The sequence below is a fragment of the Paroedura picta genome, chromosome 7, assembly GCF_049243985.1.
Source record: "Paroedura picta isolate Pp20150507F chromosome 7, Ppicta_v3.0, whole genome shotgun sequence".
Taxonomy (NCBI): Eukaryota; Metazoa; Chordata; class Lepidosauria; order Squamata; family Gekkonidae; genus Paroedura; species Paroedura picta.
This window is the reverse complement of record NC_135375.1, coordinates 74,606,582-74,622,390: the sequence shown is the minus strand read 5'-3', so window position 1 is coordinate 74,622,390 and position 15,809 is coordinate 74,606,582. Positions and strand designations below refer to the sequence as shown.

Sequence of the window (15,809 nt, the reverse complement as noted above, 5' to 3'; positions counted from 1 at the left end):
GCAAAGCACTAACACAATCCCTTCTGTCCACCCACTTACAATCAGCATTTCTGTCAAATGGTTACCTAGCCTGCACTTAAAAATTTTCAAAGAAGGCAAACCCACAACCTCCCGAGGAAGCCTGTTCTGCTCTGTCAGGAATTTCTTCTGGGTGTTTAGCCAAAAATTCTTTTAAATTAATTTCATCCTATTGGTTTTGGCCTGACCCTCTGAGGCAACAAAAAAACTCTGCTCCATCTTCTATGTGACAGCCCTTCAAGTACTTGGTTATTTGATCCCCTCTCAGTTGACTCCTCTCCAGGCTAAACAGACAAAGCTCCCTCAACCTTTCCTCATATGTCTTGGACTCCAGAACCTCTCACCATTTTTGTTGCTCTCTTCTGGATGCGATCCAGTTTGTCTACAACCTTCTTCAGTTGTGGTACCCAAAACTGAACACAGTACTCTAAGTGAGGTCTAACTAGAGCACGATCTGGACACTATACTTCTTTTGATACAGCCTAAAACCCCATTTGCCATTTAGCCACTGAGTCACACTGTTGACTCATGTTCAGTGTATGATCTACTAAGACCCCGAGATCCTTTTTGCACATACTACTGCCAAGTCAGGTCTCCACCATCCTATAATGATGCATTTGATTTTTCCTACCTAAATGAAGAACTTTACATTTATCACTATTGAAACTCATTCATTTTAGCCCAATTTTCCAGCCTGTTGAGATCATCCTGTATCCTGATTCTGTCTTCTGCTGTGTTTGCTACCCGTCCCAGTTTAGTATAATTTGCAAATTTAATAAGCACCCCCTCTATTCCTTCATCCAAATCATTTATAAATATTATTTTAATATTTATTTTATTTATTATATTTATATACCACCCTCCGTGAAGGCTCAGGGCGGTTTACATGAGAACAAAGAACAATACATAAAACAGTCTATAAACATGTGAATAACCTTACAATAATAATAACTAATAGTTGTAACCATAAAGGTAAAGGTAAAGGTATCCCCTGTGCAAGCACCGAGTCATGTCTGACCCTTGGGGTGACGCCCTCTAGCGTTTTCATGGCAGACTCAATACGGGGTGGTTTGCCAGTGCCTTCCCCAGTCATGACCGTTTACCCCCCAGCAAGCTGGGTACTCATTTTACCGACCTCGGAAGGATGGAAGGCTGAATCGACCTTGAGCCGGCTGCTGGGATTGAACTCTCAGCCTTATGGGCAAAGCTTTCAGACGGCTGCCTTACCACTCTGCGCCACAAGAGGCTCATAGTTGTAACCATATAACAATATAAACAATACAACAGTGCAACAATGCAAACAGGTCCAGAGCATATGTTGAATAACACAGGGCCATGACAGATCCATGAAGCACTCTACTTGTCACTCCTCTCCAAGAGGATGATAAACCGTTAACAAGCACCCTTTGGGTACAATCTGTAAACCAGATCGATCCGCCTATCATTAATAGGATCCATACCTCATTTTTCCATTGTGTAACAGGCTTCACAGTAGCTGTCTGAAATCTGGCATAAAAATTTCTTTGCCAATGATACAATTTTTTTGGCCCTTTTTAAGGGAAGTGTAGCTAGACACCTAGCTGAGCCAATATAGGCCCCTATAAATTCTATTTGCTGTTGAGGATGAAGATTTGACTTCTCTTGGTTTATGAGGAAACTCAGATCAGCCAGTGTGGTCAAAGCATCTTGTAAATTGGCTCAAATGGGTAGCCGTGTTGGTCTGAAGTAGCACAACAAATCAGCGTCCAGTATCCATATCCCATACCATGCGAGACTCTGTCCGTGTGGTTCTGGTTGCCCTGACTCTGTCTCACACATTTTGTTAGATTGCCCCTTATATGAGCAGTGTCGGGATGACAGCTTTGTTGCTTTGCTGGGAAACAAGCGTTCTGTAAGTAAATCTATGACCTTGCAATTTCTGCTCTCTGACAAAGACCCAGAGATAACCATTTTAGTTGCCAGAGTTTTAACTAAGATGCTTTTATAATATGCTGCCTACTTTGTATTTTATCTTTTATAGTTTATTTAATCATTTTAAGATCTGTTTGGTTATGTAACCCCATTTTATTATTTTGTTGAAATTTTAAACCCTATTTTTATATGTCTTATACATTTTATGCCAATAAAAGGTTACTGACTGACTGACTGACTGGGTCCAGTAGCACCTTTAAGCCCAACAAAGATTTATTCAGGGTGTGAGCTTTTGAGTGCAAGCACTCTTCGTCAGACCTTCTATTGTAAATTGGCTGTGAGAGTTACTGGAAAATCTGCATCAAATACCCAGTCATCTAAAAATGGATATATCAAATATCCTTGGAGTCTCAGATGTGCTACTACAACTGATGTGCATTTTGTGAAAACCCTGGGTGCAGATATGAAGTCAAAAGCTAAACCATTAGATTTATATTCAACATTCTCATGTTTAAAGTGGGGGGATTTTTCACAATTAAAAGTGAAAGTAAGCATCTTTGAAGTTGATCACAGTGAACAGTGGGTTCTTAGATAATAGGGAAAAGAACCTGAATGGTCTAAAGCCCTGAAACCTGTGTGGCGATACCTTTGTTTGGGCTGTTGAGATGTGCTACTAGTTATTCCTAAGGATTTTGCTTTAAGCTTATATTTCTGGACGTGGCCTAATATCTCATTCATCTAGTCACTAAACTGTTTGCCCTTGAAGGGCAGGTGTTCTACTTTAGCTCTAGTGTCAGGTTTACATAGAAGATCTCAACCATGAGTAGCATCTCATAACAACAGCCAATGCCATTGCTCTACTGTGGCTGTACCTGGAGGTACTGAATTGTGTTTGCCCAATTTGTGGCCTTCAACTATAATGGCCTTGTTGTAAGGTAACTGGTAACTGGTTGACAAAGGAAGACATTTTGTCCCATAATGAAATCTTGTACCTGCCCTTAATGGCAATGAAATCTACGACTCTCAGACACATTGCCTCTGACTAAGGGTCTGACTCACACCCTTATCAACTCCCTTGTGGAGTACTTATCTCTCCCACTTTATTCAAAATCTTCATGTGCCCTCTAGCACGGAAAGTTCAGGGGTTTGGGCTAGGGTGCCATCAATATGCAGATGATACCCAGCACTACTTCCTAAAGGACGGCCAACCAATTCTCCCCCAGAAATAATCACCAGATGTTTGGAAGCTGCAATGGGTTGGCTTAAGCTTAGTTGCCTGAAACTCAACCCCTCCAGGACTGAGGTCCTTTGGCTGGGCAGGAAAGGACCGGGCAAGAAAACACAACTACCCTGCCTAGATGGAGTCCACCTTATTGCAGTGCAGTCCATTAGGAATTTGGGCGTGATCTTCAATGCCTCCCTATCAGTAGAGATGCAGGTCACTAGGGTAGCTCAGCCAGAATTTTACCATCTTCACCAAGCAGAGCTACTAGCACTCTACCTGGCCCCAGAACACCTAGCCACAGTGATCCAATGTGACTGTCACCTCCAGGCTGGATTTCTGTAATGCACTCTACGTGGGCCTTCCCCTTATGCTGATCCAGGAACTGCAACTGGTGCAGAATGTAGTGGCACATCTTCCCACTCACACATCATGAAGGAGTCACATCCAACCTGCCATGAAGCAGCTGCACTGGCTCCCAGTTGAATTCTGAATCCGCTTCAAGGTATTGGTGTTAACCTTTAAGCCTTTGACAACCAGTAGTAACAATACCAGCAGTAATGATTGAATGTTAACATATCAACTGTGATTTAACCCCTTAGATAATTCAATGCAGGATTGCCCTTTGATGTACTTAATGGACATATCTGAATGGGAAGAGGGATTCTGGGGGACCAGTAGATATTGCTAGTTTCGATTAGCCTGCGCCAAATGCAGTCCCTGCGGAACTGTGCTAGCTCATGTTGAAGCCAGACTGATGGTGTGGTTCCCATATTGTCCTCCTGGATTTGCTCAATGCCAAAGGGGGAAACAACAGTGGTATATGATGTTTGGCCCAGGCTCCATATTGGGCTAGAAACACCATGGGGAATGGGAACCAGGAGGACAAGTGCCTATCGAGCAAAGTGTCTTATTTGATACAATGGCATTTGGAAGGTGTTTCCAGCATGATGGGCCAAATATGATGGGAGGAGGAGCACTCTTCAGATCTAGAAAGATCTTAAATAGCTTGCTACCTCCTCTCTGTGGTAGGCCTCCAAAAGTGCAGTCCCCATGTCTGCCTGCACAGAAGCCACAAAGATGAACAAAGAATTCTTCAAAACGGGAAAATAATCAAAATGGTATGTAAACATTGATGTTCAGCATTTTTAATGTCTGCATGCTGTTCCTAGTTCAGCACAAATATTGCCAGCACAGCACCAATGAAAGTAGATCCCAGTGAAACACAGAAAGTAATAGCTGCTGGTTCATCTGTTTTACAAACATTAACAAAATGCACTCAATAATTCAAAATACTGTCCACAGAAAGACAGAGCTCCCGCCAGCTAAGATGAACACAAGTTCTATAGGGTAAAGAGAAGTCTGAGGATATGTCCCATTCAATCAAACCTAGAATTTGATAAACTCTAAATACTTATATTGGCCTCAGTATAACAAACATTCATTCAAAACAGCAACCTCATAAAACGGTTTGGGGTTCAGAGCAGTATAATATACGTTAGTGGCAAAAGGAAAATCATGTGGGTAACCTGTTTGGTGCTATGTAAAGTGCAATAGGGAGGCAAATTGGTGGTCAACTGAATAACAGGGAAGTTACAACAGAATAACTTTCAAACTGCATTCTTGGGCATTCTATTATTCTTTGAAGAGGATCAGAGCTTTCATTGAAATCAGCCTCCCAGCACATCAGTCTTTACCTGAAAAGCACAGCTACTGGTGTGCTATAGACAATAGTCTCCTCTTCAGCATCAGTGCCACCCAACGTTGGTAAGGAGCATGAGTACAAGAAAGAACTTTTGGGATTCAGAATACGGGGAGGTTATTTTCTCCAGGGATAATGCCCTTCATTCTCTCTGTTAGAAAGGTGATTGCATGGCAATGCCAGTACAAACTCTGCAGTCTTGAGGTTGACTACAGCCATCTCACCATGCCCTTCCTTTTCCCATCTTAACACATTAACTCAACAATTTGTTGAGTTCTAATTTGTTCCTGCTCTGCTCAGAAGGTGATTGCAGGGCAACCCATCACTTATTCAAGGCATCTGGTTGTGACATGGGTTAGTTGGCAGCCTGCAAACTGTCAAGGTGAGACTGCAGGCTGTACTTCTTACTGGGGTCTTATGCTGAGTGACCACCACCAACAGTGACCCCAACTGATTAGTCATGTTAACTTGTATCCAGTCATCCTTTTCTCTCCTCCTTGCTCATGTGCATTATCCTCCTCACTTTCCCCACCAGAAAGGTGACTGCGGTCCACAAATGTAGGTCAATTTCTGACTTTGAGTCCTGGGTCTTGTTACAGACTCCAATGATAGTGTCCATCCCTCTTATGCTGGCCACAATCCAGAGCCTGAATGGAGGACACAACATGGCATGCAAGGGACTCAGGAGTGGGGTTTTTCCTTAGTTCAAGACCCATCCCATCGTACTATTCCCACTAGAAAGGTTACTGCAAGGGACTGTTCATGTGTGTTCTGACCGGGGATGTTCACTATAGTCAGTCCGTGGAGCCTATGAAGGCTGGTGATGAGGCAAAGGAGGAGGAAATGGAGCCTTAGTTGAGCACCAGTCAGGAAGCCTTCATCAGGGGGATGCCATGGGGGAGATGCAAACATCTTGAGCAATCGCAGCAAAGGCAGAGACAGGACCTAAGTTGCAGAAGAAGTACCCAGCTGGCTGCTTGTTACCACCAAAGGAAAGCAGACACACCTGAATCCTCACATAATGAGGACTAAAAGGCCAGGGCAGAGTCTGCACTTACTTTCTTTATTCCATTGTCAATCCTGTTGAATTCAGATCGATTTGAACTTGAGTCTTTCTCTCCCTCCCCCCTCCCCATTGAAACAGGAAAGTGTTCTGCACGTGGTTACGGTAGTTCAGAAGGGGGGTGGAGCCAAGCCTCTTTCTTTCTTTTCTTGAAGGGGGGGGGGTGAGAGGAGCCAGGCAGGGAGCTTCTTTTCTTGGAGGAGGGGGGGGAGATGATCGAAAAAGGCAGAGGAGGGCAGAAAAATCCAGGACCAACAGACCAGGAAAAATCCAGGACCAACAGAAGTTGAGAGAAATTAGGGGCTTCTCCTTTAAGGCAAGCATGTCACATGACCAGGTGTGGCCTATCAGAGGTTCTCTACCACGGAGCTTGGTTTCCCAATCCAGATTTTAAAATATATTGAGCATTAAAAGCACTCCAAGATATTGCACAATAAAGGTAGGGTCATTCCGGATCAATCCTTCTTGCTGCAGAAGGAAAATTTAAATTGCCCCAAATCCAAACGGAAATCGCATTCTGTGTAGAGGGCAGGGACTGAATCGATCTGGGGTTGGAATAAAAGCTCCATGCAGTTTACACCTAGGACTCCCTGAGTAAGTCCTTGCAAGTGTTGTCCTTGTTCTCTGGTCGCTGTGGAACTGAGTACTCAGCATGGGTGTAATGAGACTGCTGCTTCGTCCATATCCATGCACCTAAACTCCTGCCCAGCCTGATCTCCTATCTCCTGTCTGTTTGATTTGAACAGACCACAACTATGACTGATTGCTGCCTGTCGAAACCTTCAGACTGCCTTATGATCATGCTGCCTTGCTACTTGTCTCCTGATCTTTGGTCCATGTCCAAACTTGACTTCTGTCTGCTGCTCGTAGACTGGTAAAAGACCGTCTTGACTCAATGTGTGTCTCAGCAGCTGATTGAAGCTTGGTAAACATACCTCTGCTATGCTCTTAGCCTTGAGTCAGGACTGATACAGCTCCAAGGCCAGCACAGCCCAAGCCCAGACAGCATCTCCCAGACAGTCCGGGAATTGCGATTCCAGTCCAGCTGGTGCCGGGCTATCACACTTTGAGGCATTCTGTAACTTGCCCCAGTAGGCAATTGTGGTGCACTGTTGCCCATGCCCATCATTATCAGCACCTCACCTGGCTCATTCAAAGTCTCCTCTAAATGGGAACTGGATCAGATCTGCCTGCATTCCACGGTTCTATCTCCATGCTGACAACTTTACTGAACAGAGGGCACAGATGACCCTCCTGGGACATGTGGGTGTCACATTATGCATGCCAGGGCCTTTAGCCACCCCTTAATACTCATCATGCAGACTAAATGAGTGCAGGGACAAAGTCTGATATCCAGAAGGAATTGTCTTCCTTCTCATGATGCTGTTTTCCATGCAGGCTATGTGGATGGGAGAGTCAACCCAGGGGGATGCAGACACAACCATGCAGGTGGCTCACAGGCCCTGGAAAGAACAGGAAGAATGGCCCTGTGGCAGGGTGAGCCTGGGGACATGCTGCTACCTGCAACTGTGTAATTCTGTCATCATATCATGCACATACATAAAAATTTCCTTTTTAACAAACAGTTCAGTTATTATTAATGGAGTTCGACTTACCATTTTAGCTACTTTTCCATAATCAATCCATCTGATACTTGCAAAGTTTGTTGACTCAGCACAGTTGAAACCATGGTTAAATCCTGCATGGTATCCATATGGGAAAGTAATCATAAATTCTCCTGCCTCCTGAGTGATCTAAAACAAAAAAGGTAATGTGTCAACCTGCTTTCACAGCACTAGCAGTATAATCCATGCTTCTCCTGAGCTTTCCTTTTTTCTTATTCTCTTGGATTCTCTTTCCCAGCACAGATGCAAGATGATATTATTCTGCTCTTGATTCTGATCCTTACCTGTGCATATGACTGTGCTCTTGATTCCACTTCCATGATTCTGCTGTTGAGCTGAATCCCTGATTTTTAAATCTAAGATCTTTTTGCATGCTTCTTGATTCATAGGGCTTTTCTTTGGACCATTCTGCACAACTTAAATGTAGCTGAATTGTAACACTTTGTAAACGCTACAGTTTTGACATTAGGAAGGTGCACTTGATGAAAACGAAAAGTAAGGCAATTTAAGTTTTAGGAAACGGACACACAACCTGAAATCCTGGACTTGAAGTCTGGAGAGGTCCAAGGTGCAGAGCAAAGAGAAAGAAAAAGGAGCCCACAGTTGCAGAGGTGTCCAGGTAGTGGGAAAAACCTGAAACACTTTGCACTGACCTGAGATAGTCCTTTTATGGGGAAGAGTCCCACTTTCCCAGGAACATGATTAATCTAAGATAAAATGTTTGAATCACACTGGCTGGTTTAAAGTTAACTGCTGTCAAACTTTGATGGGTAAAATAGGGAAAAATACTTTTACTAGGTTATTGTGAGTCAAATCTACATAGCACAAAGAGCCTGGATGAGGCAACATGATTAACATACTTAAATTAAGTTAAAGTGAGCCAGATCTACATTATCACAAAAGTTTGAGTGAGTCAAGAGACCTCCTGAAACTGGATAGAGCATAAATTAATGTCTTGGGTGACCTTGATTAAGTAAAAAAAGAAAAAAGACTTCATTGTTTAATGAAATAGCAACTTCCATGGGCTAGGCAGACACCTCTGGGATATGCCAGGATATTCCAGTGACAAAAAGTCTTTTAATAGTGAGAATGAAGTCTTGTTATTGAGAACCATGAGCTGGAGGAGACTGAATTTAATAGGTTTGTAATGCCAGTACACCCTGCCTCTTCCCTGCCCTTTCTGAGATTCCCTAAATTCCCATTCCCCTAAGACTTAGGCTCCAAAGGAGATGCCTATTAAAACAAGTCCAAAATAAGAGGAGAATCTCACTGACCAAAAGGGTCTCAGCTGTAGGAGCAGGTGGAGTACTGAAAGGTGGTGGAAATGATGAAGTGTATAAAATTATGCATGGATGGGAAAAGTGGACAGGAAGACTTTTTCTCCCTCTCATATAATACAAGAATGCAGGGGCACCCAATGAAGTTGATGGGCAATAGATTCAGGATGGAGAAAATGAAATATTTGTTCACTTGATAAGTAATCACATTGCAAAATTCACAGTGAGCACAAAGAGGATCATTAGCCTAGATAGCTTTTTTTTAAAAGGGATAGGCAGATTCATAGAGGATAAATCCATTCCTCAATGATTAAAGGAAACCAATCTGGAAGAATCTACATTTGGAGTCAAAATTGGAGGTCATGACATCAATAATCTCCGCTATGCAGATGATACAACACTCCCTGCTGAATCGAAGCGTGATCTGAAGACTCAGATAAAGAGACTAAAAGAAGAAAGTGAAAAGATGGAAATATACCTAAATATCAAAAAGACCAAGATCATGACAACTACTGGCAGTAGCACCAAAGTCATGATTGAAAACGAGAACATTGAATGTATTGATGATTTCATCTTTCTTGACTCTATGATCAATCAAAGTGGTGGATGCAGCTGTGAAATCAAATGGCGAATAACACTGGGCCGGAACACAATGTTAGGCATGAACCAAATATGGAAGAGTAAGGATATCAGCATTAATACAAAGTGACAGCTAGTCAATGCTGTTGTCTTCCCCATAACAACCTATGGATGCGAAATCTGTACACTGAAGAAGGAAGACAGGAGGAGAATAGATGCTTTCGTATTATGGTGTTGGAGACGGCTGCTGCGAATACCATGGACAGCGAAAGTTACCAACAAGAGTTTTAGGGAGGAGCAAACCAACTATGTCATTGAAGGGAATATATTACGGCTAGAGCTCACTTACTTTGGACATATCATGCGATCAAACTCGCTAGAAAAATCATTAATGCTCGGCATGGTCAGTGGCAAAAGGAAACATGGTCACCAAAGGATCCGCTGGCTCGACACAATCAAAGCCACTATAGGAATGACCATGAACCAATTAAAAGAAGCAGTAAAAGACAGGGGCGCATGGTGAAGACTTTCCTATAGAATCGCCGAGAGTCGGACACAACTAAATGGATAACATCATCATCTGCATCCATAGGCAATAAATCTCTGAATACTAGTGCTAGGAGACAAAGGGGAAATTTCTGTGCCCTATTTGCTGGCTCTCCAAATCAATAGGTTGGTCACCAAGGATTTCAAGAGATTTCCTTACTAGATGTGAGAGAATAGGCCCAAGAAGTTTCAGAATTAGAATCCAACAACATATGTGATACTTTCACATGGCTGCACAACTTCCCTTCCCCTTTCCATTCTGACCCAGCTACTTTCCTTCAGGAGCTTTCCATGGCATATCTCTAATCCAGCTTTTTCAACCTTTTTACCATGGAGGAGCCTTTCAAATAATTTTTAGGCTTTGAGGAGGTACAGAATTGATGTTAGCTGGCTATACCTTCCAGCCATACCCCCCAGAAGTGACATTACCACCCATAATAACAGGTAGGCTTTAGAAGAACTGGGGGGGGAGCAGTTTAAGGCAGGAGTAGGTCTGCAGAAACCATGAGAAAACTCATGCTCAGGAGGGGAGGAGGGGAGTAATGGAACCAGCCATTTCCCTAGCTTGTGGCTGAGTCAATTTAGTCAGGAAGGGAAAAGCTGTGGACCGTTGGCCCATGGGGGTCTAATTGTGCTCTAATCTGTTGGACACCTGCTTGAGCAGGTCCTATTTTATTAACATATATACCAGTCAGCAAATTTTTCTAATGGTATAGTGTACTAGAGTTCTCTATTTGATCAGTCTTCTACTGAGTTTCCAAATAAAATGAAACCTTATGAATAGTTTGAGCTTGAGATGGAACAACTAGTATATATTCTTCTATGACCAATAACTTAAGCACTATTATATTAATGCTGGAAAATATGTCTTCAGAAAGAACTCATTATTATCACTGCAAAATATGCATTTGCCTAGAAGGAACTACTTGAAATACTAATGTTATATCAGTGTCATGCCAGTGTATGAAATTAGGAACTAGAATGAATTATTTCACAGCCTTCTAAAATCACACAAAACTAGTTTAATATAAGGATTGCCTTTTTAAAAAATACAAGGCTAAAAGAAGAACAGGCCAAGTGGACATATATGACATGGAGAACATGGAACTTTAGGACTTTATGACAAGAACTCACCACTATATTAAGACACTGTTTGTCCTAATACAATGAACAGCCAAAGAAGTTAGGAGGATTGATATAAGATGCAAAAAGAACTATAAGTTACCTTAAGTCTTAGAATGTTGAATTCAGAGGTTGAGCCACTGCAACAGAGCTCTTACGAGGTCATGCCACATGAATACAGAGACAGCAGTTTCTGCTTCTCTGAATATGTGGAAGGCCAATCTACTGTATCCCTGTCCTTGATGGCCAGGCTAGCTGAATCTCATCAGATCTCAGAAGCCAGGGTTACCCCTAGTTAGCACTTGTATAGGAGACTACCAAGGAAGTCCAGGGCTGCTACACAGAAGCAAGCAATGGTAAATTACCTCTGCTCATCTCTTACCTTGAAAATCCTATGCGGTCACCGTAACTTGGCTGTGACTCGACAGCACTTTCCATCATCACTATCACAGTACTGCAATGCAAGCAACCTTGATAGTGATTAGCTCTCTCGATATGCACCAAACACCTCGTACCCACGCCTCAATTTGATTAGATTTCTTCTCCTCCGCTTCCAAAAATCCACACTACTAGTTGTTGTTTTCCCCCACCTTATGCAATTGGCTTAGCACTGGCAAATCTCACAGCTCTTCTCCCAGAACTGGTCCCAAGGAACCTGCAGGGGGAGATCCTTCAAATCTTGTCCCTGAGGAGTCTAAAGAAGGAGCTCCTCTGCCAGAACTTCCCTCTGTCACTCCAGGTCCTGGCACAACTGAGTGCCAGTCCAGGACTTGGACCACAAGTCCACCAGAATCTGTCTCCACCCACAAGGAGTGATGCGGATGGCTTGGACTGTAATAACCCCAAAATGTGCAGTGTCAGACTGGCAGCCCATACTCCATCTCCTGGACCAGAGCATGATGGATGTAATCTGATGCAGAATTCTGGCTCCAGTTAAGCCTGGCTAGATGAATCTCAAGTGCTGCTTCCAGAGCAGGTGGAGCTCCTGTCCACTCTGCCTATTTAAGCTTTGGCCCGAGAGAAGAAGGTTGCTAGGTCAACTGTAAGCCTTTGTCAGCTCTCTGGTTTTGGTTCCTTGCCTCCAGTTTCTGGACTGTGTGCTCCAGCCTCCTTAGCCAAACCTATGACTTGAGGACACCTGACTGGCCCTGTTTGCAAAATACAGGATGCTGGCTCTATGAGTATTACTTCCATCAGGCAAAATTAAGAAAGAAGAACTGTTAAATGTATGGTTAGGTGTCTTCATCATATAATTCATTATTTTTTAATTTAGAAGTGCAAAAGTTTCAAAGACACTAAGGCAGCAATACTCACTATGTGTCTCACAGAGTGCCACATTTGTAATTAACAGCAATCAAAAGAGCCACGTGACTCTTATATGCCCTGTGGAACACACATACAATAAGGAGATATGTAACTGTTAATATTGTGCATAGCTATAACTTTTTGAATTACTGTGATAGCTTTGTGCATGTAGGATTGTGTCTCTCCACAGCTGTTGAAATTTGTCCAGCCTTTGTGTAACTAGAGTGAGAGGAAAGGGTGTCTAACATTCTCATTCTCTCTCTATCATGAGAAATATCAGCTCTGGCAAAAGAGGGAGATTGCTAAGGTAGCCAGAGGAGAGAGAGCTGATGGAAGAGAAAGGGGAGTAAAACCATCATCACCCTACTATGATCATCTTGTTCTTTTCCTAGGCCGTTGCCATGGTAATAGCAGCTTGGCCGGGTGGGCGCCATCTACAAAACAGCCTTGTGGGGTAGATCGAGCTAGAGCGTTTGTCTGTCTGGAGCAGCGTAAAACAGTGAGATCAGCATGGTGGGACAAGAGGCAGAACTGCACTGAGAAACCTCGGGGGGGGGGGAAACAATTTATATACAATCATGAACAATGGATCTTCACACCATTGGCCAGTTTCAGTTTAATTTCTGTGAAAGAACACTTGCATAATTTTATGGTTGGGGGTCACCACAACATGAGGAACTGTATTAAAGGGTTAGGAAGGTTGAGAAAGGCATTAGGAAGGTTAAGAACCTCTGGCATAGAGGTTACAGAGGGGTGTAGTAGGGTGCTGGAATTGATGGACCCTTTACTTCCATCTCTGGAATGAGGCTCACAGCTGAGAGAAGCTCACTGTTTACTTCTCCTTCAGAAAGTCTAGTGGCAGCTGGCTCAAATCGCGAACCACCTGCCAACTCCATTTTCCTGCTCCACAATGAGGAGGAGTAAAGTTATCTTGTATTGTAGACTTCCTTTTGGAACAACTATAGATATGCAACAGCATACTTAATGTGAAAGCTTCCATAGTCCAATTATTATATACACTAGTAATCAAGCCCGCTGTATGACCAATACAGCGGGCGCTAGGTACTTACAGTTTTGCGGGTCGGCGTTGTGACGGCGGGGGTTCCCTCGGGCGGCGGTTTGTCGTCATCGGCTCTCCCTGGCGGCGGCCTGACGCGGCCAGAGGCGCTTTGCGCCTCTGGCCATGTCAGGCCGCCGGGCAGGGAGCCCACAGCAGCCGTGCGGAGCCTCCGACGCGTCAGGCCGGCGGCAAAGGAGCAACTGCGAGCCGCGCATTGGAGGGACCAATCGGCAGGCGCTGTGCGCCTGCCGATAGGTTCCTCCGATTGTCTGTCCGGAGGAAGGGTCCAATCCGGACCCTTCCTCATCCCGGACACATCCTGCCCCAGAACCCCTTACCCTTTTATTTAGTCCGCGGCGCCCGCGGTGCCGTGGGCGGTGTTAAGATTGTTAGATTGAATATACTTTGGTTTTTATTTAATTTATATTAAAGGAAGAACAAAAAACCATTAGCACATTTCTTGAAACCTGCCAGATGTTTTGTGTATGTGTTCTGAAGTGATTTGACAGGTAATATGGGAATTTTATCTTTGGTACATGTGTGCACATACAACTAAATTATTTAATCAAACGGGTAATGAAACAAAGTTTATAACAGATGAAAGCAAGAAGAGATACTCACTTTAAGTATATGTGCATGATATTCTATAGCTCCATAACAAATTGGTAACAACTGCATGCTTTAAGTATAAGGACACAAATAAGAGTGTACACACACAGATGCACATGCTGAGATCATGATTAGAGTTTTTAAAAGTGTGGTGAGAGGTGCATATAAGTATGAACATTTTCTGTGCCAGCAATTCCCAAATTTATCTTGTCAGTCACCCCCACTGATGACAGTTTAGCAGGTGTGCTATTGCCATAACCGGCAGTTCAGCTGTCACCTGGTAGGCGTAGGCTGGCTTATCAGTGTTCAGCACGTTTCCAGTTCTATCAGTCTAAGCCACAAGAGATCACAGCCTGATTCTTTCTATTCACATTCTCACAGCAGCTTATTAATTAGAGCTACAGTTGGGTATACACTGCTCTCTGGTGGCACAAGGTGACATAAAATTATATTTAACTATTTGAAATGTTTAAATGGAATTCTAGAGAGTTCAAAGTAATGGAATACAGCGACCTCTGTGCACTGAAGACCTTTCACTTCCCGTAAAACTTAATCTGAAGAGGTTAATAGGAATCCATCTGCCTGTACTATTTGAAAGTCTTACCATCTGTATGCTGGAAGATACACTGCTCTGAATTCCGGTTGCTCAACACAAAATGGAAAATCTAAATTGCAGGGCTTTAGTTTATGTGAGGACATAAGAGACACGAGGAAACTGTGTCATACAATATAGGAATAAAGTGACTATATATGTATGTAAACCATTAATAAATTGCTCAAACAAAGATGACAGACTTCTCCTCATAAATAGTATCACATATCAAATGATGAACCTGGATGAACCTAGGGGTATAGATAAAAACCCACTCATTGTATCCAAGTACAGGCTGGAAGGATGTTTGTACAAACCTGAGTCAGCTTTGCAGAAAAATACAAAAAAGGTGGGGGGAGCGACATAGAGAAATTTGTAAAGTTTTTTAAATTTTTACTTTCTGAGGGGAAGACTGATATCTTACGACACTACATCATGAGATCTCTGCTTTCATTTGAAATGCTATAAACAACCAAAAGCAGCCAAAGTGACTGGAAGGTGATGCTGCCAGATGGTGCGGGAGACAGAGAAAGGGAGAGGGTGGTGGGGAGGGTGGCAAACAGACAAACTAAAGAGGCAGCAGCACCTCTTGTGGGCAGGAAGAGGGGTGTATATGCAGAGAAAGTGCAGTGAAGGAAAAAGTGGTTAAAAGTGAGAGAGGTGCCATGAAGAAGAAGATTTGTTTCTTATATGCCGCTTTTGTCTACCAAAAGGAGGCACAAAGCGGCTTACAGTCGTCATCCCTTTCCTCTCCCCACAACAGACACCCTGTGAGGTGGGCGAGGCTGAGAGCCCTGATATCACTGCTCAGTCAGAACAGTTTTATCAGTGCCGTGGCGAGCCCAAGGTCACCCAGCTGGTTGCATGTGGGGGAGTGCAGAATCGAACCTTGCATGCCAGATTAGAAGTCCGCACTCCTAACCACTACACCAAACTAAGTAGCAGAGTAGCCGGTAGGAGTAGGCAGAAAAAGGAAAGAAAAGGGGGGGGGGGAAGGGCGGGGATGGGGCAGGAGGAAGAAGATAAATGAATAGGATCCACACATCTAATGGAGTCCCTGTCTGTAAGTGACAATACTTAGACATATTGTTTCAACTGTATTTAAATAAATGAGACTCCAGAGAGAGGTGAATTACTCCAGCCTATGCAAAAACATGGAAACACAACTAGTCTGTGAG

At 43.4% G+C, this 15,809-nt stretch overlaps 1 protein-coding gene across 9 annotated transcripts in view; it reads right to left on the bottom strand.

The window, feature by feature from the left end:
• Positions 1-15,809, bottom strand: part of KDM4C (lysine demethylase 4C) — a 259,002-nt gene that overhangs the window by 177,394 nt on the left and 65,799 nt on the right. For all 9 annotated transcript variants that reach the window (XR_013232575.1, XM_077344954.1, XM_077344951.1 and 6 more), the window contains exon 8: positions 7,533-7,670. Coding sequence is in view for 8 of the 9 variants with exons in the window: in XM_077344954.1 (XP_077201069.1) it covers positions 7,533-7,670 (138 nt within the window). In the remaining variant the exon portion in view is untranslated. The remainder of the gene's footprint in view (positions 1-7,532; positions 7,671-15,809) is intronic.